The sequence below is a fragment of the Drosophila virilis genome, chromosome 4 (genome assembly GCF_030788295.1).
Source record: "Drosophila virilis strain 15010-1051.87 chromosome 4, Dvir_AGI_RSII-ME, whole genome shotgun sequence".
Taxonomy (NCBI): Eukaryota; Metazoa; Arthropoda; class Insecta; order Diptera; family Drosophilidae; genus Drosophila; species Drosophila virilis.
In genome coordinates, this window is record NC_091546.1 from 7,547,529 (window position 1) to 7,573,758 (window position 26,230).

At 43.1% G+C, this 26,230-nt stretch overlaps 3 protein-coding genes across 3 annotated transcripts; 2 read left to right on the forward strand and 1 right to left on the reverse strand.

Moving 5' to 3' along the window:
- Window positions 1–369: 369 nt before the first annotated feature.
- Wnt10 (Wnt oncogene analog 10) lies at window positions 370–16,309 on the forward strand. The gene is given in 8 exon segments (XM_002052536.4): window positions 370–1,415; window positions 1,417–1,454; window positions 1,457–1,574; window positions 7,131–7,278; window positions 7,760–7,838; window positions 13,273–13,655; window positions 13,819–14,254; window positions 15,690–16,309. Coding segments are annotated over 8 exon segments (1,440 nt in total). The 5' UTR covers window positions 370–1,365; the 3' UTR covers window positions 15,878–16,309.
- An 88-nt stretch (window positions 16,310–16,397) lies between these two features.
- Window positions 16,398–23,047, forward strand: ninaC (STKc_myosinIII_N_like and MYSc_Myo21 domain-containing protein ninaC). Its single transcript, XM_002052535.4, has 14 exons — window positions 16,398–16,517; window positions 16,985–17,311; window positions 17,374–18,237; window positions 18,304–19,241; window positions 19,310–19,602; window positions 19,682–19,953; window positions 20,016–20,302; window positions 20,367–20,516; window positions 20,580–20,677; window positions 20,738–20,791; window positions 21,426–21,613; window positions 21,669–22,084; window positions 22,144–22,435; window positions 22,486–23,047. The coding sequence occupies exons 2-14, from the start codon at window positions 17,027–17,029 to the stop codon at window positions 22,861–22,863; spliced, it is 4,515 nt and encodes a 1,504-aa protein (XP_002052571.1). The 5' UTR covers window positions 16,398–16,517; window positions 16,985–17,026; the 3' UTR covers window positions 22,864–23,047.
- Window positions 23,048–23,185: 138 nt separating this feature from the next.
- On the reverse strand, window positions 23,186–25,882 carry LOC6628628 (MTOR-associated protein MEAK7). The gene is made up of 8 exons (XM_002052534.4): window positions 25,664–25,882; window positions 24,911–25,135; window positions 24,537–24,852; window positions 24,101–24,474; window positions 24,009–24,036; window positions 23,865–23,943; window positions 23,703–23,793; window positions 23,186–23,559 (listed from the first exon to the last, which is right to left on the reverse strand). Exons 1-8 carry the CDS (start codon window positions 25,790–25,792, stop codon window positions 23,455–23,457), a joined length of 1,347 nt encoding a protein of 448 aa, XP_002052570.1. The 5' UTR covers window positions 25,793–25,882; the 3' UTR covers window positions 23,186–23,454.
- Window positions 25,883–26,230: the final 348 nt, after the last annotated feature.

Sequence of the window (26,230 nt, forward strand, 5' to 3'; positions counted from 1 at the left end):
ATATTACTGTGCAATAAATAGAAAAATAAATTAAAAATAAATCAATCAAAGAAATATATTATTGCAAAAAAGTTATTTTATTTTAAATTCTAATAAAATAAAGCATTGTGAAAATCTTTTATACATTTTCAACACGCTCAAATATTATCGCAAACTTAAATAAAGATGTTAGATAAATAAAAAAGAAAGCAGAAAACAAGCAAAAATGTAATGTGGATTTAATTTCAATATAATTAAAAATTACATAATATTTTATTAAACATAATTAAATATGTTTATTAAAAGTAAATTTTAATTCAAATAAAAACAATACATTAAAATTAAAATATTAGTAAAACTTGAATAATTAGAAATGCAAATTGCGAACCTGAATCTGAATCTATATATATTTATCTTTTTGCTGTCGGGTGCAACTAGTAAAAATAAATAAAACAGTTATCAAAGTGAAATAAATAATTACGCCAGCCGAAAAGGACTTTAAGGACTTTAATAAAACAACAAAATAGTGAACGTAAAATTCCGTTTGAAAGAATGCCTACAATAAATAAATATTAAAATTCACACGCATTATTAAAGCATAAACAACAATTTAAATATCATAAAACCCACACAAATAATTGCCAGCAAAACGAACAAAAAACCACAAGCGCCAACACAAAAAGTGCAGCGAATCAAACTCAATTCTCAGACCTATGAAAGAAAAGCCACCCAGAAGCAAAGTTCGTGTAACGTAAAAAGAAAAATGAAAAGAATAAAAAAACTGCAACGCGCAGTGCAGACCAATCAGACCAGCTCGAGCGGCAAAGCGCAGTAAATAAACATAAGAAAAAATAAAATAAAATAAAATAAAAACAAAAAGAAGGTAACAAACAAATATTACAAGAAAAAAAGGTGTTCCAGCTAGCCAGTAGCCGGAGAGCTGAGCGCAGAGCCAAAGCCGAACGATCAATGTTTATTGGCGCTTTGGTCACGATCGGCGGTTCGGAATTCAAGCTGAAAATGTGGCTGTAAAAAATTGCAAGCAGAAATGTTCAACGTGGTCCGAAATTGTGCACAATATGTGAAAAATTGAAAGCAAATAAAAAATTATTAAAAAAAAAAAAAACAAAAAATATTTACATAATTTGAATAGGCAAAAATATTGTTTAAACTATGCTACGAATATGTAAAGTGGCAAGCAAGCCGAGCTGCAGTGTTGCTTCAATGTGTACTACAAAATGTTTGCTGTTGCATGGCTGCGGCAAGCCAGCTCAACAACAACAACAACAACAACAGCAACAGCAACAACTAAGCAACTAACTTGTGTGTCCAGCAACAACAAAAGCAACAAAAATGTGCTGCCACTAGAATTTTGGCTTCAATTGTATGAAAATTTATGCAAATCAAAGCCGAGCGATGACTGCGTGGCAAGCAACAACAACAGCAACAGCGACAGCAGCAACAACGGCAACAGCAACGGCAACAACAACGTGCAACAACAACGGAGGAAACAACTTTGTTGCCGCACAGCCGCCGTCGCGTCATTGCCATTTGCATTTAATTGTTGTGATTATCTTGGCCTGCTGCACACGCTGGTAAGTGCGAGTATCTTGTAGATACATCCTCACTTCTCATACGTATCTATAGCTGTCCAGCGTATCCATCAACACCTTGGCGCGTATGTAAAGCAAAACTCAAATGTGTAAATGGGCTGTCAACAAATTAACCCAAGCATTACACAAGCGCGGCCTCTGGCTCTTGTTGTTGTTGTTGTTGTTACTGTTGCTGCTGTTGCTGTTGTCGGTGGCAAGTTAATTAATTAAACGACAACCACAACAGCAACAACACAGCAGCAGCAGCACAGCCAACAGCACTTTATGTTGCTGAGTCAACAGATTAATCAATGCGAGTCTTACACGTCTGTTGACCGCTCCGGAAAACTGTCAAGCAAAGGTGTTGGCATAATTAATATTGATCTAGCCATAAGAGCGAACCGTTCAGCTACCTGCTTAATTACCAGCAGTTGTTGCTGTGCTCAGTTCAAAGTGAAACAATTATGCGAACTTTGTTAAGCTGCGCTTTAACTCTAAGCAGATCTCACGCATTGAAGTCAACTAATTTTAACTGTTTAAGAAATCGTTACCCTTATAAGGCTTACGGTTAAATTTTTTTTGAATATTTATTTCTTCACACGCTCTTTTTATGTAGCATATATTCATTTTATTTAGCTATGAGTGCATCTAGATCAGATTTCATTTATTTTGAATGAAACAATATTGGGACTTCCCTTTTATTTCAGCGCTTAGCTGAACTTCAAATATGTTAAACCTTAACAGGGATTTTACCTATTTCCGAGATTTCCCAATATTATTTTACTAAGCAATTTTCTCTTTTTTTTATATAATTTATATTGATGAATTTTGCAGGATGTTAATCTGTGGTAAGCAATTCTTTAGTAATAATGAAAACATTTCTTAAATAATAACAATAGTTATGAAAATATTCTTAGATAATAATGGCAATTATTATGTGCTAAGTCCCTTAGCTCAGATACCTCGTTTAAGCCCTCAACTGATTCCTGGCAGCACCATGCAGCCATTGCTATGCTCTGCTATTTTGCTTGACCAAACAACGAATACTTTGCCAAAGAGTCAACGCCATTTTGAATGGTTCATGGCCACTACTGAACGAGGTATCCACCCAGGGAACATAGCCAACTGGCAACTGGCGAATTCTCAGCTCCCAGCACCCAGCTCCCTTTTTGCTGCTGTTGCTGCTGTGCTCGTTGTCTTTGGTTCTCGTCCTCGCATCAACTGCGACCAGCCTACACACAATTGAGTTGATTTCAATTGCAGGGTGGTCCGTGGCACTCAGGCCTTATAATGCGCCAGGCGCTGTCAATCCGTCTCCGACTCCGGTGTGTGCTGTGCGCAATCAGGCGGACGAGAGGCAGTGTCTGTCCAGGTTCCAGGTGCGGCTGGCTGGCTGGCTGGCTGACTGACTGGTTGCCTCGCCTAGTAGTTGCAGCTTGTTAATCTCGTCGCTGTTGTTTTTGTTTTTGTTGTTGTTGTTGTTGTTGTTGCATGGGGTTGTCAACATACTTTTTTGCTTGTTGACAAGACAGCAACAACAGCAACAACAGCAACAACAACAACAACAACAGCAACAATAACAAGAACGAACAGTTGCAGTCAACTCGAGACTGCAGCAATGCAGGCTGAAGAGCAGCTTGCAATTCGTTGTCTTCCTCGTAGTTGCAACGTCATAATTGCAGCGCATAATGAGGCACACACACACAGACACACACGCTCGCACAGCTGCAAGTGCAACTGCATCTGCAGCCACAATTGCCACAATTTTCGTTTGAAATGCAAATGAAGCACACACGGCCACGCCCCCCAATGATGACAGTGCAAGTGCAATGCATAATGTGCAGCAACCCAATCCTAATTGGGTGCATCACACACACACACACACGTACACACATATGCACAACCTCAAGTGTCCTCGCCTGCACCACATGGCGTATGCGCAACGCAGCGACTTGAGTTTGGGTTATTTATGAGCCGCTGCTACTTTGGCAGCCTCAGGTCTTGGGCCTTATAAGCGCGCCTGGCACCACATTTAATTGCTTGTTAAATTTGTTGCATTTTCTTATCGCTCGTCAGCGCGATAAACTCACCTCAATTGGTAGCCAAGTGATCCTCGGCTCGGCAGTTGCCGATCCGCGAGAAAGTTGCCCCCAGCAAACATTTCCATTCTTTGCTCAAATTTACAGCCCATTTTCAGCTGCAATATGTTAGATAAAACTTGATAAAGGCGCTGATAAATGTTAACCATTATCTAAGCTGAAAGGTTGGCAAAAATAAAACTAAAGATTGTTAATATCCAATAAGATTGAATCTATGATTCACTCAAAAGGTCGAAAATCGAAGAACAATCTAACCCCAAGCCGGGGTTTTATAACTCAGCAAGTGTGAACAAATTGTAGATCGGAGATTAGCTTTTACCAAATGGATAATCGTATCACCTCTTGTTAATTCTTACACAGACACGAAATAAGCCTTTAATTAAGCATAAATATTCTAATAACTTTAGGCAGACATAATTCCTCTAATATTATTGGATAATCATCCTTCCTTTAATAGACTTCAGTCCTCTTACTACCCATTGAATGGGACACGTTGAAGCTGCTCTATCACCGACTGCAAATCAAGCAAACAAAACTGCAATTTAAAGAGCGAAAACTTAAAAAAAAAAAATAAAATAAAATAAAAGATTCTTGGCAAAATGCAATTTAATTGGTTGCCAGATATGCAATGCAGAGCATCTTACAGAGCCATCTGCCAGACGTCTCCCAGATAAAGAATTTAAACTGATGCACATTTTGTTAACAGCTTTATAAAGCGTATGGCTTTTAGTCGCCGTCAACGTTGCTGTTGTTGTTGGGTTTGCCATTGCTGACTTTGCCAGTGAATTCAATAAAACTGATAAGGCAACAAAGTCAAGGAACCGACGCTGACTCATGCCGCATCCAGCGCTCGCAGATCTGCGGCAATCCGATCCGATGTCGATCCGATGTGGATGTGGATGTCGACGCGTATTTCACGCGATGCGATAGCAGCGCAATTGATTCGCTTATAAAATTTATCGATCTGTTAGCCGTGGCCTGAAATTGTTGCCAAGTCGCTTAATTTAAGTTTAAGGACGAGTATGTTGCTTATCAGCCGTGTAAAGTGTTGCCACGATAACAACAAAAAAAAAAAAAGAAACCAAACTGAAATTCAGCCAATATAATATACATATACATAAGTATATACTTACGACTGACGGCAGCAAAAAAAATCATTTTCATAATTTCAGTTTCTCACGCTCTCCAGCCAAGAGAACGAGTCCAAGCTTCAGAGTTCTATTGAAATGCCATAAAAAGATTGAAATGTGTGGCAAGGCTTTAATAGGCGCCGCCAAAAGTCTTTAGTTGAGCTGCGTTTTGGCCGTTTCGTCTGTCAAACGGTAGCCCGTTGCATAAATCAAGGATTTTTCGTCGCTTTATGCCCCTCCTCCACAAACTATATCAAATCAGCTAGCTATCTAAGCCAGTTAGGCATAAACATTGTTTCCCACACATAAGCACACACGCACACACACATACACACACCAACACCCAGGCAGACTCAAGTCAAGGCAGACTCAGGCGGGCAGATAACTTTGCCCCGGTCGAGACGAGACATTCCAGGCAGCCTGGCTGCCGGATCCACGGCAACAGCTAGGAATGCTTTTGATCTCGGGCGACTATTCAAATACAGGGTGCCCCACTGTCAGTCAGTCGAAGCATTTCATTTCCATAGCTCTACGCTAGCTGCCACTGTAATTAAACGAATTTATCACATTTTTTTACGTTTAACTCATGAAATGTGCAAAAGTTTTTTTGACTGAGCCAAAAACGAAAGCTTCAACAATTGATTTGCAGCTGGCACGAAAGGAAATGCCTCGAAATTAATCAAATATTGCGCTTTAAAATAATTGCTTAAAAAGGTCTGCCAACTTAGATTTGATAATTACATCAATTACAACATTTATTTGCTTCAGTGCCCAATGTTTCACTTTCAGCTTTCAGTTTTCAAATATTAACTGTCTTGTGAACTTCATTTTCTTCGGAGAACATGTGTCAATTTCTGTTTAATTTCAATTTTTGATTAATTTCAACTTCTCCCTTAACAGCTGTCTTTCAACAAATTGCTTTATTCAGCACCAGAGGTGTTAACAGTTTGGGAGCCTCTTGTGGTTTATCTAAGTCAATGAAACCAGCTTTAGTAAATTTACTTATGAAACCTGCCGTCTTAACTTAAATTTCTTAATCATATGTCTACATTTATGAATCTACACAAAGTAAGCCCACGCAAAACTTGCACCTAATTAACATGGTTAAACTGTGTCGCAACGTCGCGTACTCCATCTGCATCCGCACAGATTGGGGCCTTCCTGGGTCGAGACAATGGCAACTGCTAAACGGCGTGCAGCTCAATAGTTGGAGCAAGTGAGGCGCAGGCTCTGCTCTGCGGAGAGCATCGTGAATGGCATACCAAATGATGGTAGATCCTCAGATCGGTTGCAGTTGGGTACGTGTGTGAAAATGGCACGTTTCAACATTTGAGTATTTTTTACATGCGCTACGTGCTACAATTAATCCAACCCTCCTCCCTCGCCCTTCCCCAGTCGAGTGACTGGCGTGCGCAAGAAACTACATTGAAGACGCCATCATCGAGCGCATCACGTATACGGCTGGTATGCCAGCCTGTAGCAACTGCGACTGCGCTCTGCGTGTCGTAGATCAACGCGATGCGATGCCGATGACGATGGCGTTGTGTGGATCTGGCAGTGTTTGTGGTTATGCCAATGGCCCGATGAAGTTGTCCAACGTCAACTGGCACTCGCATTCTGCGTATCTGTGTCTGTATCTGTATCTGTATCTGTGGCGCAAGATCAGAACACCTCTCCGCTGACCTTGAATGCCATGGCGCGCATTAAATGAGTTCAATGAGAGCCACGGCTTGGAGCTATTGGGTAGCCCCTCAACTTGTCCCGCGCCAAGCCAAGCTTCTGTTCTGTGTGAGTCATAGACCAAAGATTTGACTGGAGATTTATAACATCGCTGGAATTTAATTTAGCTACTGTCCGTCTATTTTTTTTTTCGAGCTTTGTCTTTGCGCGTTTGCTGATTAAATCTGCTACAAAGTCAAATTAAATTTCACATAAACAAATAAAATGAAATTAAATTAAATTTGCCGGCCAGCAAATTTATACATTTTATTTGGGACGTTTGCGGTTTCTGGCGCTCAAGGTTAATGGCAAAATTCGTCTGCGGTCTGTGTGGGCTTGGGCTGTGATTTGTGTTGGCTCTGAAGTTTGACTTGGGTTGGGGATTGCTCGTTAATTGCCAGCTGCGGTGGTTGTAATCCAATTGCCACTCAAGCAGAAACACAAACACAAATCAAAACTGATATGAAAAAATGTAACGCTTACATAAAATCGATCTATTTTAGCAAGTAAATAAATGTAGGAAAGTAGTCTTCGAAGGACTTCGATAGTGTCATCCAGTCACTTAGTAATCCGTCTTTTCTTTCTTTTTTCCTTTTTATTATATATTCTAGGTTGTATGGCTTGCCGGACGGACGTGCCACGTGCCGCTCGGTTCCAGGTCTGACCAAGGATCAGCTGGAGCTATGCTACAAGGCAAGTGATGTAACAGCTGCTGCTCTGGAGGGCCTGGATATGGCTATACGGGAATGCCAAATACAGGTATTTCATTACATATATTATTATTTTCTAAATCGTTTTGAGAATTTGAAAAAAACACATTCAACAATAATAATACAAAAATAATACGTTCACAAATTAGTTATAGGACTTTTTTATCATTTTATGTTCTGTTTTTCAAACGACTTTATATTATTTGCTTAACTTTCATATTTTAAAATATAATCTAACAAAAAATATGGAAACTTTGCAACCCTAACTTAACTGTCATCAACGAGAAATTTTTTAAATACTTGGTTTTATTTCTGACATAAATGGTTAACCTAAATAACTTGATGGATATGACTTCTAAATGTAGAAGAGATTTGATATGTTGGACTCAAACAAAAGTTTATCCGACGCACAGAAATAGTCATAAACTTTATTAGCTTAGCAGAATTTTGCAGATTTTTGTGTTTTTGATATTTTTATTTATTTTGGTATCTGGGCTGCATCATTAGCTAATCATTTTATGTGAATGTAGTTTCAGTGGCATCGCTGGAACTGCTCGTCTCTGAGCACGAAGAGCCGCAATCCGCATGCCTCCAATCTGCTCAAGAAAGGTGAGTGTTGAGTTGGCTGGGGCTACCAAGTAGCCTGGCCGGCCAAAAAGCCATTAAGCTGACACTAAAATGCGCCGTAAGTGTGGCTCAGCTTTCACGCAAACAAAATCGCTTTATGACCGGCAAACGACAACAACGGCAACGACAAACTGTCAACGGGTTTGCGGTTATGCATAGAGCAACGGCCCACACGCAAGCCGCTAGGCAAAAAATATAAACACATGGACAAAGGTGCTCCAGTCGGGAGTGCTTGACTGGTAGATACCGCGTAACCAGCACCGAGTACCTATAACAAACATGCGAGAGGGGTTCTCCCATTACTAAAGTGTTTATCAATGGAATTTAACTCCTTTTGTTTTAGATTGTCCTTTAAAAACTATATCTCAAATCTATAATTATACATGTCATGGAAATGGAAAAAACTAAAGGAAAAAACAATGACCCTTCCGACGGACAGTCGTAGCCAGATTCGATCAGCTCAATGTTCTGATCAAGAGAGTATATATGGGAGAATGATTCCGTCTCAATGTTAGAAACATTTGCACAAAACCATCACGCCTTTTTCTTTGGATCTAGGGTATGAAAAGAGTCTAATTAAAAGTGCCCAGCAGTGGTCCCTGGTCCACTGTCCGATGCTATTAGCCGTCGCATTATTAGACATGCCATGGCACAAAACCACAGCAGTCGGAGCTGGCGCTGCAGCTGAAGTTGGCTCTCTAATGCCCCGGCTCAGTTGGTCAGCGAATAACAAGATCATGTTTCTAAGTTTTCCACCTAGTAAGAGTGTCGCTTGGGGCTTGTTCTGGGCGCACCTTTTGTCGCGGCCTAGTGCATCCCGGCAGCGGCAGTGCGAACTTTGACTTTGATATCTTAATCTGTCGGCCAGGCATTATATTACACACACAAGATCCCCGACTACGGCGTGTGCCTTATGATCATCTTGATAATGATGACGTTTAACTGACCATCTACAAAGTGTCGCCGCTTTCTTAGACGCTTTTGTTAGCCAAGTAGCAAATAGAGTTAAGTTTATGATCACAAGCGCCGATCGCAAAGCACCAACTGTATCAACTAACTACTGTTATGACTCACATGGGTAGCATATCAGGTTCTGTATAAAGCGGGCACCACCCAAAAGCTCTGAAAAGCTGTTGGCTTTAGTGTTAATGAGTTCCATGAATACCAAAATTTCGTACAATTTCTAACAAAAATGGCAAAACTATGTATTTGTTTACCAACACTGAGCGTTAAATTCCAGTGAAGTTATTTAATTAATTATTAAATGCTAACTGTACATCAGTTTAAAGTCAAAAGTTTTGCAGTCAAAGAGATTTATTTCAAAGAATATGTCTTGTACAATAAAATGAATAAGATTTGAAACTAGAATCAGTAGCTTATATTTCATTGACTTGGCATACATTTAATATTTGTTGCTCTTTAAGATCAAATTATCCTTAACTATAACGAGAAGTGTAAGGCAAAAATAATTAGGACTCAAGAAGAAAAATATACGTATAATAAGAATCAGCTCCCTTTCTCGCTTCGTTTAGTTAGTTTATCATATATTTTATAAATTTCAAAGAAAACAATTCCCTTCTGTGTTTTTTATTGCGCGTTGTTCTGAAAATATTGCTAACTGTAAATATTTTCATACACAAGTTGCGCGCTAGATTTGATTTTTACCCAAAATTTTAAACCTAGCAAATATGGTTAGGTAAACCCAATGATTGAGGCTAAAGTTATTCATAATTCTACATCAAAAGTATTATTATTTTAAACCAAAAAGGATAGTTTTTGGTTTCGTATTGGGTGTTCTTTGGGCAATTAGTGTGGGATTCAGATTCAGTAAAGTATCTTCGCAACACAATGCCAGATCTAAAGGAATGGAATTATCTTTAACAAATGACAATTGCCCAGGTGACAATCAGGCTAGTTAGTTGAAAAATCTTTTGGCAGCCCTTCAGGAATGTTTCAAGTGCGTTCCCAAGCGCTTCATTAGTTAAATTATGCGTCATACGATTGCTGTAAAAATGCCAAAACAATGGGGCGAATGGTCAATGATCAAAATGGCGGCATGCAATGCAGATGCAAACGATATACTCCCAGTAGCAAGGCTGAAAAGATTTCTCACAAATTTCAATGCAGCTTAAAAGACAAAAAAAAAAAAGGAGAAATAAACAAAAAATAAGAAACAAGCTGCAAGAAGAGTTGGCTGGGAGACCGACGAGTAAAAGGGAAAGGCCCACAGCCAAGTCGAGTGGAGACGACTCTGACTTGACTCCGAGTCCGGCGTAATTTATTTGCATTCATCGTATAAATTATATTGTAAGCAAACCACTTCATTCAATTTCAATTTAAAAAATTGTTATCTCTGTTGACGGATGCTGCCGCGGCCACTGACAACGTACAGCAAAACGACAGCCAGACATTTCAAGAGACAAACGAACCAGCAAACGAACCAACCAACGAATGAACGGCATGGGAGCGGACATGGACTTGGACATGGATCTGGTTGTGCCACTGGATCTGGATGTGAATTTGGTAATGGGCATGGTCATGCTGAGCAGTCACAAATAGCAACAACATTTGTTGTGATCAAGAGCATAAACCATTCGGTGTAGTTCGCATATTTTCGAACAAACTCCGAATTGTAATCAGCTTCATAGACCATTAGATGGAATATGGGTGTAGAATGATTTAATAGTTTATGAAGAACATATTAGAGCATTACAATTGTCTGCTTCCGATTGTAAAATACTCTATTCAAACGGGCATTAAAAGCAAGAGATTCAGTGGAAAGATCATGAAATTAAATGCACTTTTCCAAAGCTGATAGGAAGGTAGAGTGGGAGATGAGCTAGGTTTCTAACTGATGATATCTAAATGAGAATTCAGTTACAGATATAAGATATAATGTGCTATGCCATAAATATAAAAGTAAGTTTGCAGAAAAACTATTGGGAAATATAGAAAAACTTAACATGAATAATCTTGTCTTGTTGTGTAATCTCATATCAATATTAGAGAACTTATGTCTGAACATTTTTGGGAGATCAATATAAATATATAATTTATTTTATATGCAACAACAGAATTCAGCTAAAGATATTGAACCTTAAATAAGTAAATTTTACCGAATGATCCGTTCGGCTTAGGGGTAAGCTACTTAGTAGTTCTCAACGCCGTAGCAAAGTATATGGGGGTTTAGTAATTCCGACAAAGCGCAAAACAATGTCATTACAGCATATCTACATATAATTTGCATTTAGCCATAATCTTGGGACTGGCATCAAGTGCACAAAACTTGATCGGGCCAAATACCAAAATGAGCCGGGTTAAAGTTAACAACACTGCCCAATATAACAATGCCGAACCATAAATCTCCAAATGCATGCCACACCAGCCGCAGCAGCAGCAGCTGGAGCAACCGGAGCAGGCGGAGCAGCACTTCCAAGTAACTCTCGACTAGCCTTCAACGGGGCGCGCAGCGTACGAATATGGTAAACCCAAGCTTATGTCAGTGACATGTCTGCCGATCTGGCCGGCCGGCTGTCTGTCTGGCTGTCTGGCTGTCCGATTGTCTGTTTGTCAAGCGGCCCGTTCGTGTGTCCATTAAATAAGGAAGGAAACACCGAACTGAACTGCACATAACGAGAGTCAATATTGACAGGCAACAGCAACGCGTGCAACGATTGCGACTGGGAGACTTATAAGGGCAGAGGCATAGGCCAGGCCAGGCAAAAAGGCAACCAGGCAACCTGAGCAGCCCCAAGCAGCGAGGGATCGTCGATCGGCCAAGTGAAACGAAACAAATCAAGTCGGAGAGGCACAATGACTGACAATCGAACGGCGCACGGACAGGTCAACTATTTTGCATACATCTACTATAACTTATGGAACTGGCCGATCGTTGATCGTCGTCGTCGCAGTTTGCAGCGGCTGCTGCTGCTGCTGTTGCTGCTGCTGCTGCTGCTACTTCGCCATGCATTATTGTCAATCAAGTGAGGCTGGAACTGGGGACTGGGGAGTGGGGACTCAGAAGTGGGGCTGCGACTGTTGCGGCAGCAGGCATGTACAAAAGTAGTAAAAGGATTACGTACGATCGTCGACGACGATCGACCTTTATCTTGGTCTCGGTTCAGCCAAATGCATGTGACAACAAGCGAGCGACGTATGTCGCAAACAATTACTTGGGATTGCAACATAAGAGACAGAGACAGAGACAGGGACAGGGACAGGTCGTTGTTTGGGGCCAGTGCAGCTCGCCTGGCTCGAACGCTGCTTGCCAATTTATGCGCAGTAAGAAGCACGTCAGCGGCCCCAAGGCATTGTCAAATGCAACTCGCTGGCAATGATGTGATTTGGATTTGCAAATGGCCTAAGAGGGGGAACAAAGCGTGCATAAATCAAGACCCAATCGACCGATCAGCGATCAACGATCAACGATCAACGATCACACAGATCACCTGAGTGAGAGAGTGAGAGAGGGAGAGAAGTGGCGGTAGATGGAGCTGCTATGCTGCGGCTACTGTGCGCATTGATGCATTGATTGATGGCGTCTTAATCGTCAATCAAATGCGCGCTACACTTTTGCATTACACCATTGACATTGGATCGAATCGAACGCTCGATCGCCGAATCGCTGGATCACTCGTTCGCATTGGCTGTACGACAACGACAACTTGTCACAACATTGACATTTGCATTCGTGCGCATCCTGAGTGACAGACGGACTCTGAATCTCTTGCCAGCGAACGGCTTGACCATCTGACTGATTGTTTGACAGCTGTGTCCCCCCTCACCAGTTACCTGTTAGCAGGTACCATCTTCTGCTTGATGCACGCCTGTCACATTGACATATGTACTGTCGCCGGCGCATTGGATTTGGCTTTTGGTTTGTCTTATGCAAAGTGGCGCTGACAATTTGCATGTCAATCGATTGACAAATGTTGCCAACTTTGGCCCGCTCAATGACGTTACATGTCGGTCATGATTAACGTCAATTTTGACAGCCGTTTGACAGCTGTTGCATAAGCCGTCAACTAACCGCCTGGGTGGGTGTGCTCTGACTGTGACTGTGGCCGGGGCTGTGGCTCGGACTGTGCCCACAATTTTGCATCATTAAAACTTGTCTGATCGATCGCTGGAATCAATTGAATTGGCCAGGCTCTGGCTGGCGGCATTTGGGGCTTGGCGGCAAAACTTGAACGCTTGTCCGGCTCATGTCAAAGCCAAATGCCGCACAATTCCCTGGGCGATCGCAAAGACAGCGACAACAACTGCTTGGGCATTCAGTGTTAAAAATAACGCCGCATATTTTGCGATAGTGTGCAATGAATCCCAGGTGACACACTCCGACTCCGACTCCGACTCCGACTCCACTGCAGTTCCAATTCCAAATCCAATCCTGAAGTCTCAACAATCTTCTCAACAGGCTATCGGGAGAGCGCATTTGCCTTTGCCATTTCAGCGGCCGGGGTGGCCCACAGTGTGGCTCGCGCCTGCAGCCAAGGTCGTTTGATGTCCTGCGGCTGTGATCCGACCATTAATCGGAAGACACTCAACAAAAATCTGCGCCAGTCGCTCGACAAGGAGAAGAAACAATTTCTCCAATATCTGGAGACGAATCAAATCCTAACGCCCGAGGAAGAAAAGAAATACGAACGCTCCAAAATCGCCAGTCGCTGGAAATGGGGCGGCTGCTCTCACAACATGGACTTTGGTGTGGAATATTCCAAGCTATTTCTTGATTGTCGCGAAAAGGCCGGCGATATACAATCCAAAATTAATCTGCACAACAATAATGCGGGCCGCATGGTAAGTAAAACATTTATTACATTTTCAATATTATTTATTATTTTTCAATATATCTATTTATAAAAATTAAATGCCAAAATGTAGCTTTTAAGTCTTCAGGAGTTATAAATTTACAATTCTACCCTATTATTCGATATGTCCAATATACCCTTCTAATTTGTAGGCCGTATCAAACAATATGGAGTTCCGCTGTAAGTGTCACGGCATGTCCGGTAGCTGCCAGCTAAAGACCTGCTGGAAATCGGCACCCGATTTCCATATCGTGGGCAAAGTGCTGAAGCATCAGTTTCGCAAGGCCATTCTGGTGGATCAATCGAATCTTGGCAATGGTGAGCCGGTTGTGGTACTAAATCGAGCACGCAATAAGAAATCAAACGGAGGCAACGGCGCCGGTGGCTCCTCGGATATGGCTGGCGCCGATGCGTCTGGCACGATGGCGGGTCACGGGATCCAGCGCGACTTGGACGCCGAACAAGGCACACGCCAGCCCAAAGGTGATAAGAACGCGGCCCGCATGGCACGCAAGCTGGAGACGTCGCTCTTCTATTATCAGCGCTCGCCCAACTTTTGTGAGCGCGACCTGGGCGCAGATATTCAGGGTAAGTGTTAGATTCATATATTATAGTAGTATCCTTAAGAATAAGTAATAATCAATAAGGGATTTTTTAAGCAATCGTACAGCCAGCGTAATATTACAAAAGTATTTCCAACAAATCCTGCTAGAACAATCATTTATTTATGGCTAAAATATTTACTAATGCACAAATTTGTTGATAAATCAAAATAGCTTATAATCAAAATTTGAATGTATTTGTTTCTAATTTAACGCTCAAAAGAAAAGTTGCTGAGCTATTCTTAATCCAAAAAAAAAACAATCAGAACACATAAATAATATTGCACAACCCGTCTTTGGTCTACTTGTAACGCTTCGAATCGATATTCAAAAAAATGATAAGAGTAAATACCATAAAAATTTGCAGATTGTCTCAAAAATAAAAAAAAAAAAAAAAAAAAAGGAAATGTCAAAAATTCGGTTGCACTCAGGCAACGGGCAACTAATTAAAAATGATTTATTAGCATTCGCTTAAGCGATAAATTTGATTTGCCTCTAATAAATAAATCACAAATGCAAATTAACAGCAGCCGGGTAACAGAAACAACAACAGCAACAACAACAACAACAACTGCACAAAAAAATAACCATTTATTAACGGAGCTACCAAGCATGCCACATAACTCAAAATGCGCCAACACAAAGTCGAGAGCTGCGCATGCGCACGGCACGTACTCGGCCAACAACCGGCAACAACAACAACAACCGGCAAATAACAACAACAACAGCAACTGCACAACAACAACAACAACAACAACAACTAACTGCCACTTGCAATTTTCGTTAGCCATTTTGTGGCTGCTGCTGTTATTGTTGTTGTTGTTGCTGCTGTTGACACATTTGCAAATTATCAAAAGCGACTGCGGGCCAGTTTAAAGTGTTAATTACGACGCAAATTTATAATTAATCGTTGACTACCGCTGGCCGAGGGGGGCCGGGGGTGCCCGGGGTCTACCGGGGTTGGTTTCTGCATCCGTCCAACCCGAAGCCCGCCAAAGCCCAAACTCGTCGCCCCATTGAACAGGCGCTTGATTCATGTGCCGTGTCTAGCCAAATGATGGCAATTAACGTTGGCAATTAACATCCAACAATTATGATACTTTGCTTAGCGTTGCACTTAATTGTTTATTTATCGCTTTTTAATGGCTCCGATGTGAACTGAGCACTACGGAAAATGTCACCATTCAAAGCAATTTATCGTTAAAGCAAACCATTGACTAATTTATATTTTAATTCTTGAAAGCTTATCGACAGCTTTAATTATTCAAATATATTGTTTTGTTTTTTTAGTTAATCTTATTATTAATCTTCTTAAATGTTTAACTTACTATATAATAATGCCCAAAAAATGCATCGACTATCTGAAATGTTCTTAAATTTAAAACTTGAATTATTAGCTTATTTCTTTGCTTACATTTTAGGCACAGCTGGTCGAAAATGTAATCGCAATTCCACGACCAGCGACGGCTGCGCCTCCCTCTGCTGTGGGCGTGGTCACAGCCAAGTTAAGGAACGACGCGCCGAACGCTGTCGATGTAAATTTCAATGGTGCTGTAGCGTCGAGTGCGATGAGTGTCACGTGGAGGAGTGGATAAGTGTGTGCAATTGAGCAGCGGAGGCAATGAGAACTGATAAAAGACTTCTCTTCAATTAGCGGCAGCAACTAAAATAACAACAATATCGAAATACATTTATTTATGCAAACAGAAACATATTTCTAGATTAAAACACTTAATATTGGACAACTATAGGACTACCATCGATGGATCCATTATGTGAATGTGTATATTTAATGTTTAGCTTAGCGGTCGATCCCATTTACGAATACTTGTAAATACAAATAATAAGATGCACGATTAGAGTCTGTCAATCAGCTGACTTCTATTCAATTCTATCTCTCTGTCTCTTAATCCCCCAGTTTTTCCGCGTTTCTCTTGTTGCACGTGAATGTCGCGCTGCCTGCGACTGGGCTTCTAATTCAATTAGTTGGCTAAATAGTTGCCCAAGGTACAGGGATGGGTGGTCTTACCAATTCAGCGTGAATTGGAATAGGCAATTGGCCAACATGCCATGACGCTGTTGCGGGGCTTCTTGGGCTCAGTAAAAAGCCGAGGAATCCGTTTGCACAACTTTCAGTTGGCTTTTTGCAGCGCATCGTGCTGCAAGCGTTCGGTCGGTTCGGGAATTCACCAACAGAAACAAAGGATACCATCAACGTTCGTGCCGTGGCAAATAACTACTAAGCAAAGGTCTGTCTATAAGGATACTCGACTCTTAATGCTGCAAGGTGTATTATCTGAAAATAGCTAAAGCTTTGAAAGAAACTGTATCAAAACTGATTATTAATAGACAAGTTTTCGTAGTGAACAATGAGGATTAGGCTTCAAGTCCCATAGTTACGGATCTTAACATTATGTGATATATATAACTTGGTTTAACCGTTTGTTAAAAGTTTCCTTTTATCCTGTGAGGATCTTAAACATTCTGGATAACTGCTTTCATAAAAAAGAAACCAATATCTTATTGTCCTAGGCTTACTTTTCTTAGTTGTGTTACAACTGCCACAACTAAACCCTTTCCAATTTTTGTCGATGGGGGCTCCAATCCTAAGCAAAAACCCATCTGCTCACTGGTAATCGGGTGAAACCTTTCAAATTACTAATGCGATTTACAATTATTATTCTCTGCGTTACCTAATCACCATAAAACACCTTAGTAACTATTATATCCTGTGAGTATCCTGATCAAGTGGGACAAAATGTATTTGCCGTATACGCAATTGCCGGATCCGACCGATAAATTCGAAATCTATGAGGAGATTGCGCAGGGTGTCAATGCGAAGGTTTTTCGCGCCAAGGAACTGGACACTGATCGCATCGTTGCACTGAAGATACAGCACTATGACGAGGAGCACCAGGTGTCCATTGAGGAGGAATATCGCACACTGCGCGACTACTGTGCACATCCAAATCTGCCCGAGTTCTACGGCGTCTACAAGCTGTCGAAACCCAATGGACCCGATGAGATTTGGTTTGTCATGGAGGTCAGTGTACAGCCGAAAGGTGCAAACGTATTCCAATCCAGCTAAATTTCAATCGTTTACAGTACTGCGCCGGTGGCACCGCCGTGGACATGGTCAATAAGTTGCTAAAGTTGGACCGTCGCATGCGAGAGGAGCACATCGCCTACATCATCAGGGAAACCTGTCGCGCAGCCATCGAGCTGAATCGCAATCATGTTCTTCATCGGGACATACGGGGCGACAACATACTTTTAACCAAAAACGGATGCGTTAAGCTGTGTGACTTTGGGCTGTCGCGTCAGGTGGACTCGACGTTAGGCAAACGGGGCACCTGCATTGGTTCGCCCTGCTGGATGGCACCCGAGGTGGTGGCAGCTATGGAAGCCCGTGAGCCGGACATTACAGTGCGGGCCGACGTCTGGGCTCTGGGCATAACCACCATTGAGCTGGCCGATGGTAAGCCTCCGTTTGCAGACATGCATCCAACAAGGGCCATGTTTGCAATTGTGCGCAACCCACCGCCCACATTGACGCGTCCGACAAACTGGTCGCAGCAGATCAATGACTTTATTGCCGAGTGCCTGGAGAAGAATGCTGAGAACCGGCCCATGATGGTGGAAATGGTGGAGCACCCTTTTCTCACCGAACTCATTGAGAATGAGGAGGAAATGCGTTCCGATCTGGCCGAAATGCTGGAGCTGGCAAGCGATGTTAAGACGTTGTACAAGGAGCCAGAACTCTTTGTGGACCGGGGCTACATCAAGCGCTTCGATGAGAAACCGGAACGTATGTATCCCGAGGATCTGGCGGCCCTTGAAAATCCGGTGGATGAGAGCATACTCGACTCGCTGCGCAATCGTATGGAAATGGGCGAGTCCTACAGCTTTATTGGCGATATTTTGCTTTCACTGAACTCCAATGAGCTCAAGCAGGAGTTCAGCCCTGAGGTGGGTCTCTCATAAAGCCAACTGCTCGGCCTAAATAGAAAACGTAATTGTTGGTTCTTTTTATAGTTCCATGCCAAATACAAATGCAAGTCACGTTCGGAGAATCAGCCACATATCTTTTCCGTGGCGGATATAGCCTATCAGGATATGCTGCACCACCGCGAACCGCAGCACATTGTGTTCTCCGGCGAAAGCTTTTCGGGCAAGTCTACGAATGCCCGTCTGCTAATCAAGCATCTCTGCTATCTGGGTTCTGGCAATCGTGGCGCCACGGGACGCGTCGAGAACTCCATTAAGGTCATACTCATGTTGGTAAATGCTGGCACACCGGTTAACAACGACTCCACACGGTGTGTCCTGCAGTATTGCCTGACCTTTGGCAAGACGGGCAAGATGAGCGGCGCCGTCTACAATATGTACATGCTGGAGAAGTTGCGCGTGGCCACCACCGATGGCAGCCAGCACAACTTTCACATCTTTTACTATTTCTATGACTTTATGAATCAACAGAATCACCTGAAGGACTACAATCTCAAGTCGGATCGCAACTATCGCTATCTGCGCATACCGCCAGATGGGCCACCGTCCAAGCTCAAGTATCGTCGCGATGATCCTGAGGGCAATGTGGAGCGCTTTCGGGAGTTCGAGAGCATTCTACACGACTTGGACTTTAGCCACAAGCAGCTGGAAACGGTACGAAAAGTACTAGCTGCCATTTTGAATATTGGCAACATACGCTTCCGTCCGTCGGGCAAATACGCCGAGGTGGAGAACACCGACATAGTCTCCCGCATTTCGGAGCTGTTGCGCGTCGATGAGAAGAAGTTCATGTGGTCGCTGACCAACTTCATCATGGTCAAGGGCGGCATTGCCGAGCGGCGACAGTATACAGCGGAGGAGGCACGGGATGCACGGGATGCGGTCGCCTCCACCCTTTACTCGCGTCTAGTTGATTTTATCATCAACAGAATCAACATGAACATGTCCTTTCCACGCGCCGTCTTGTGAGTATTGGTGATGTGCCGATGTGCCATACCCCCATTGGATTATATTTGGTTTCCTGCCTTTACAGCGGCGACACGAATGCGATAATCGTGCATGATATGTACGGCTTTGAGTGCTTCCATCGGAATGGCCTGGAGCAGCTGATCATCAATACACTGAACGAGCAAATGCAGTATCATTACAATCAGCGCATCTTCATTAGCGAAATGTTGGAAATGGAAGCGGAGGATATTGACACCATAAATCTTAACTTTTACGATAACAAGACAGCGCTAGATAATCTGCTTACCAAGCCCGATGGACTTTTCTACATCATAGACGATGCATCGCGCTCCTGTCAGGACCAGGACTTGATTATGGGTAGGTCCAGTGCTCTTCCTCATTTTCTCTTTCTCTCGACAGCTCCGTATTGACATTATCTTTGTGGTGTTTCGTTTAGACCGCGTGTCGGAAAAGCACAGCCAGTTCGTGAAGAAACACACTGCCACTGAGCTATCCGTGGCCCATTATACGGGCCGCATCATTTACGATACGCGCGCCTTCACCGACATCAATCGCGACTTTGTGCCGCCCGAGATGATCGAAACGTTCCGCTCCTCGCTGGACGAGAGCATCATGCTCATGTTTACCAATCAGCTAACCAAAGCTGGCAATCTAACCATGCCGTTTGAAGCCGTACAGCATAAGGATGAAACTGAACGCAAATCATACGTGAGTTGCATGTACGCCTGGCACATATTGAAGCCTCTCAATCAACATTTGATCCATTGCAGAATCTCAACACGCTCAGCGCTGGCTGCATCTCACAAGTGAATAACCTGCGCACCATGGCGGCCAATTTCCGCTACACCTGCCTGACTCTGCTCCGAATGCTCAGCCAGAATGCGAATCTGGGCGTGCACTTTGTGCGTTGCATACGCGCCGATCTCGAGTACAAGCCGCGTGCCTTCCACTCGGACGTCGTGCAGCAGCAGATGAAGGCGCTCGGCGTTCTGGACACGGTTATTGCACGACAGCGCGGCTACTCCACGCGCCTGCCCTTCGAGGAGTTCCTCAAGCGGTAGGCTGGGACTTTGACTTTGTGCTCCCAATGCACTAACCTCTCCTTTTGAATGATTCTGCAGCTATCAATTCTTGGCCTTTGACTTTGATGAGACCGTTGAGATGACCAAGGACAATTGCAGGCTGTTGTTTTTGCGCCTCAAAATGGAGGGCTGGGTTCTGGGCAAGACCAAGGTCTTCTTACGCTACTACAACGACGAGTTTCTGGCCAGGTGAGCTCCATATCGAAATCGATATCGCCTCAGACTAACCACTTAGCTACGCATCTCTTGCAGGCAATATGAGCTGCAGGTGAAGAAGGTTATCAAGGTGCAGTCCATGATGCGCGCCCTGCTCGCCCGCAAGCGCGTCAAAGGAGGCAAGGTCTTCAAATGTAAGTGGCGCACATGTACTTAGCCACGGCAAGTCCTTAACTCTCTGTCTCCTTACACAGTGGGCAAAAAGGGGCCAGGCCAGCATGATGAGGCCGCCAGCAAGATACAAAAAGGTAAAAAAACTCAAGTTGATAAACTTAAAGATTTCGATGAGGAGCATATCGACATAAGCGAGACTCCATCGGAGGCCGATGAACTGTTTCTGGAAGCGCGTAAAGACGAGGCTCTCGCCGCAGTGTGCATCTCCAAAATCGAGCAGGCCTCAGTCGATGAATAGATCTCACACCAATAACCTAATCAAGCAAGGCCCATGTGGGCAATATACTAACTCGTGGGGGTAGCCTTACCAATGCCACATACCAAATACTACATACTACTCTGCATGCATATAATAAAATATCAAAGTAACCAAGCCACAAGTTTACATTAGTGTTAGTCTAGGGTGTCCGGCTGTTGGACAATTTAAGCCGCTTAGTGCCAACATCTTTGGTATCCACCTTTGGCTACCAGCCCCAAGCCACCCTCACTGATGCAACCAATCGGCTTACCGCAGCACAAACAGAAATGAATTATAAGTGTTGTATAGAAAATAAATGAAAATTTAATTAAATTAAGGTGACTCCCCGCCCATTGACCGCATTTTTAACTGGCCACTAACCCGCTCTCTCTCTCTCTCTCTCTCTTTCTTTCTCCTCAACATCTCTCTTTCCCACTCCCTCTCTCTTTATCTTTTGTTTTCTTGAACAGCATTTCGGGGCTTCCGCGACCGTGTCCGCTTTCCTCCGCTGGTGAACGAGAAGTCCGGACAGCTCAATGAGAACACGGCGGATTTCATTCGCCCGTTTGCCAAGAAGTGGCGTACAAAGTCTATATTCCAGGTGCTGCTACATTATCGCGCCGCCCGCTTCCAGGATTTCGTCAACCTGTCACAGCAGGTAAGCGCTTACATTGAACATTGATCCTGAGCTCTAATCGAGCCACCGGCAACAGGTGCACATATACAACCAGCGCATGGTGGCCGGTCTCAATAAATGCACTCGGGCAGTGCCATTTGAGCGGATTAATATGCGTGAGGTGAACTCCTCGCAGCTGGGACCACTGCCCGTGCCCATCAGCAAGATGCCATTCCGCTTGGATCAGATACCTTTCTACGATACACAATATATGGTGGATCCGGCCAATTCGATTTCACGGCAAACCTTCCCCAATCACTTGTTGCTGCAACAGTTGGAGGAAGACGAGCCCTGGGACAGTCCGTTGCAGCGCAATCCTTCGATGACCTCGTGCTTGCTCACCTACAATGCGTATAAGAAGGAGCAGGCCTGTCAGACCAACTGGGATCGCATGGGCGAGAGTGACAATATCTACAACCAGGGCTACTTTCGGGATCCACAGCAGCTGAGAAGGTAAGCCGAATGCACTCAATCTCAATGGGTTCTCGTGCTGATCAGGGTATGCTCGTCAGGAATCAAATGCAAAAGAATATGAATGCCTACAACAATGCCTACAACAACTACAACAACAGCAACTATCAGAGTAACAACATGAGTGGCAATTGGGGAGTTCATCGGTCGGGCTCACGTCGCAATTCCTTGAAGGGCTATGCGGCGCCCCCTCCACCACCGCCCATGCCCTCCTCCAACCAGTATCGCAATAATCCCAATCAGCAACAGCGCAACTATCAGCAACGCTCCTCCTATCCACCCGCCGATCCAGTGCGAGAGCTACAGAATATGGCACGCAGAAATGAGGACGATGTAAGTAATAAACAGTTTTACGGGATAGAATTGAGATTCCCGCTTTGCAGAACTCGGAGGAGCCACCATTCAATTTTAAGGCCATGCTGCGGAAAACAAACTATCCGCGCGGATCCGAGACGAACACCTACGATTTTCACAATCGTCATGACTCGGACCATGAGCAGCAGCACACATTCCAGGCGCCAAAGCTGCGTTCCACGGGACGACGCTACGATGACGAGGGCCAAAACTCCAACTATAATGCCGGCAAATATGGTGTGGCACGCAATTTTGGCCAGCGTGCCCCGCCGCTGCGCCAGACACCAGCGAGCGTAGGACGCAGCTTTGAGGATAGCAATGCACGCTCCTTCGAGGAGGCGGGCTCATACGTGGAAGAGGAGATTGCACCTGGCGTGACACTCTCGGGTTATGCTGTTGACATATAAAATGCATTAAATATCTATTTAGTATATTGTCGCTTGCGAGGCAGTGGCTAAGTGGCTTCAATTAAAAGCTTTGTAATTTAATATTTCAAATTATAGTACCCACCATGAGTACTATAGAAGCCATCTATTTTCCAAAGAATTTAATGATTTAAGCAATAAATTTGAGTTCGGCAAATAATTTGCGATTTATTTAAACACAGAAAAAGAGGTTTACGACGATATTACATTGCTTTTGAACGATTCATTTCACTTGTAGTCCTAAAACGCAACAACAATACTTTCAGTATTACATAGACACTATGCATAATACATTGTTTATACGTATACATATATATATATATATATATATATATATATATATATATAGCTATATTATATTAATACATTATTGCATTAACAAAAGTTTAAAGGAATGGAAAGAACAAACACTTTCTTGTATACAGGATTTGTTTTAAAGTGTGTAGGAAGGTTTTTATGGCTAAAGTAAATATGTAAAGGTTTTAACCGCACACCCAAAAAAGATATAGTGCTATAAATTCTTGAACGTGTTAAAACCGAACATTTACTTAATGCCTTGAACTGCGACCGCCATCAATCATCCATGCCCGGTTCACGAAGACCATCCGAGTGCATTTGCTTGCCAGCAATTTCCAGCATGGCACGATCCTCCAGATTGCTGTCCAGCACAGAACGTTTCTAAAAATAAACCAGCAAAGGTAATTATAATTCTTAGTTTAATAGGCGCTAACTAATAACTAATTGAAGATTTTAACCTTTCTTTCGAAAATGTTTAAAAATATTTGTAATATTTTGTATTTTCTAGTGCGTAGAGTGTTTACCTGACCATCCCCGCCCTCGTCTTCATCCTTGACGGGCAAATCCCCGACAGCCCAAACCTCCAGGTTACGTATTTTAAATTGCTTGCGTTTGCTGTAAAATATTGTATTGTTGTGCTGTTAGTAATGCGCATCAAAAAGAGTATAGGAATTCAAATAGCGCACCTGAGCTGCACATAGTCGCTATATGTGGTACAGCTCTCCACACTCTGACCCTCGCCAAACATGCAGTCTAACCAGAGGCCTGCAAAATAGTAGTTAATGTATAAATTGATTCTAATTATAAGCCTTAAGTGATATTGGTCTTACCCCAGAAATCAAACTGCCCGCCCATGCCCTGTACAGAGAGTTAAGGTTAAAATGCTAATCGATACACATTTTTAGAGGGCACAAGTACTCACCAGCCCATTGGGCATTGTGTGCTGATTCAAGTTAAGATACTGATAATGGTCATTGTAGCCAGTGGAGCTGAAACAGCGCATGGCTGGACTGAGCGTATAGAGCAAAGAGGTATCGTCGCCACCAAACTGAGGCTTAAGGGACCATGATTCTGGTGCATAGCCGCCAAATATGTATTGATCCTCGTCTTCAATGAAGAACAACGTGGGCCCCTTGTCCATCATCTTGCCAATCATGGTCGAGAAACTCTCACCGTGTACTTTCGATGAAAATAGGAAACGCCATTTGTGACGCATCTCGCGCGGCAGCTGTGCATTTATATACAGCACATGTGGCAGCTCGATGATGGGCCTGTAGTGACTGCTGTGCGGGGCATCTGTATGCGCGAATGTGATTTACGATTGTCATGATTGAGGCGTACAATAGAACATTACATACCGCACAGTTGAGGCAGAATGGAAATTTCCACATCTTTGATGATTGTGCGCTTGCTGCCACCATGGCGTGTGTAAAGCTGCACGAAAACCTCGCGCCACAATTGCAGAAACTGCGGCGTGACATGCAGCCAACGCTCCAGTGCCTCATTGTGCAAGGTGTGCTCTAAATCTTTGCTTAGGTTACGCATCAGACCCTTGGCAAAGCTGCAGACCGAACGTTCGGTTGTGAGAAAGCCCAAATCCTGCCATTCCTTAATGATGGATCCCTTCGAGGTGCTCTCCAGATGCACATAGCTCTTAATGACCGAGTGTATATACTGGCAAGCAGGAACATTTGTTAATTAACTTATTTATATTTCATTATTTAAGCTTCACCTGTTCAAGCTGTTTGCTGTTGTAGCTGTCGTTGGCGCCGCGTTGCAGCGACGCCAGCATCATTTGCATCTTCATCTCAATGCTGCCACGTTCCATAATGTAGTAGGGTTCGCCAAATTTCCTTAAGGGTATATTAATGCAATGCTGTCCAGGTTTCGTTGGCATAAACAGAAACTGAGCCGTGCCCTCGGCTAGCGAATGCTCGATCGTTTGAGACCATGCTTCCTGTTTGAAACACAAAACAAACCGAATTAAATTCAAATTTACAAAAAATAATAAACAAATTCTTGCGATCGTAGCCAAACTCGGCCACTGTGGAGGGGACAAGCTGTTAACGCTGAAATTGGCTGCATTCGTCGCGTCTATTGTTTATTATTAATTCAATTTCGTTGCCATAATTATGTGCGCCAATCCCCCTTTGGATTCACTACTAATTCGTTGGCAAGCAAATTAGACAAAGGCAAAGCAAACACAAAATCAGTCGCAAACGCGAAAAGCAAACAAATTGAATAAACCAAAGAGACACGTTCGGCCTATACAACAAATGCGAAGTGTTATTGATAACGCCGATGGTGACAATGACGACAGCTTTCGCCTCACATAATATATCATTTGTGGTGTCGCATGACACGAGACGCACAACTGACTGTTGCAGTGAACCTTGAACTTGTGACCGGAACAGCCACTGCAGGCAGGCAACTGCAGTCATTGATTTTTGGCTAGCCCAAGTGCAACGACCCACTGTGCACCTACCACGAGTCGATCTTGTGTTAATTTCTCTAATGCACCGCCGGATGCGTTGCGGTACGCCGTTTCTAGAAAGCGCAGCTCCTCGGCTGTGTATAGATTGTCCGATTCTCGTTTGCCACTTGTGTTACCCATCGTTATGTGATCGTATTTTATAGAAAGTAAACACGCTACTGATGCTTGGTTTTTAAATTGAAAAAGAAAAACACAACAAAGACGTAGCACAGCTGTTGTGCAGTGTGACCGCAGGCTTGTGGCAAAAAAATACTGCGCGCTCAATTCGCCGCACCGCAGCCGCAGTAACCGGTGTTACCATTGCCGCGTAGCTTGTTTTGGCGCGCTCGTCATACTCATTCGGTATGTTTTGAATCGAATCAATTGCCGTTAATTTAAAATTAGTTTATAGCACATAATTGTGCATGATGTGTGTTTTAAATATGATTATTATTTGAATGCACACATATAATGATACTTTAAACTGATTTGAATGTACACATATAATGATACTTTAAAATGAGATGTAAGTTGCTTTTCCCGCTTTAACGATAAGAAAGTTATTATCGGTGATTATAC

What these genes read in the sequence shown, in the direction of transcription:
- ninaC (XM_002052535.4), top strand. Translation starts at nt 17,027, where the DNA reads ATGTATTTGCCGTATACGCAATTGCCGGATCCGACCGATAAATTCGAA. An exon ending in TCCTTTCCACGCGCCGTCTT is followed by an intron (nt 19,242 to 19,309) that starts GTGAGTATTGGT and finishes CTGCCTTTACAG; the next exon opens with CGGCGACACGAATGCGATAA. An exon ending in GGACCAGGACTTGATTATGG is followed by an intron (nt 19,603 to 19,681) that starts GTAGGTCCAGTG and finishes TGTTTCGTTTAG; the next exon opens with ACCGCGTGTCGGAAAAGCAC.
- LOC6628628 (XM_002052534.4), bottom strand. Translation starts at nt 25,792, where the DNA reads ATGGGTAACACAAGTGGCAAACGAGAATCGGACAATCTATACACAGCC. An exon ending in TAACACAAGATCGACTCGTG is followed by an intron (nt 25,136 to 25,663) that starts GTAGGTGCACAG and finishes TGTTTCAAACAG; the next exon opens with GAAGCATGGTCTCAAACGAT. An exon ending in ACACAATGCCCAATGGGCTG is followed by an intron (nt 24,037 to 24,100) that starts GTGAGTACTTGT and finishes CTCTCTGTACAG; the next exon opens with GGCATGGGCGGGCAGTTTGA.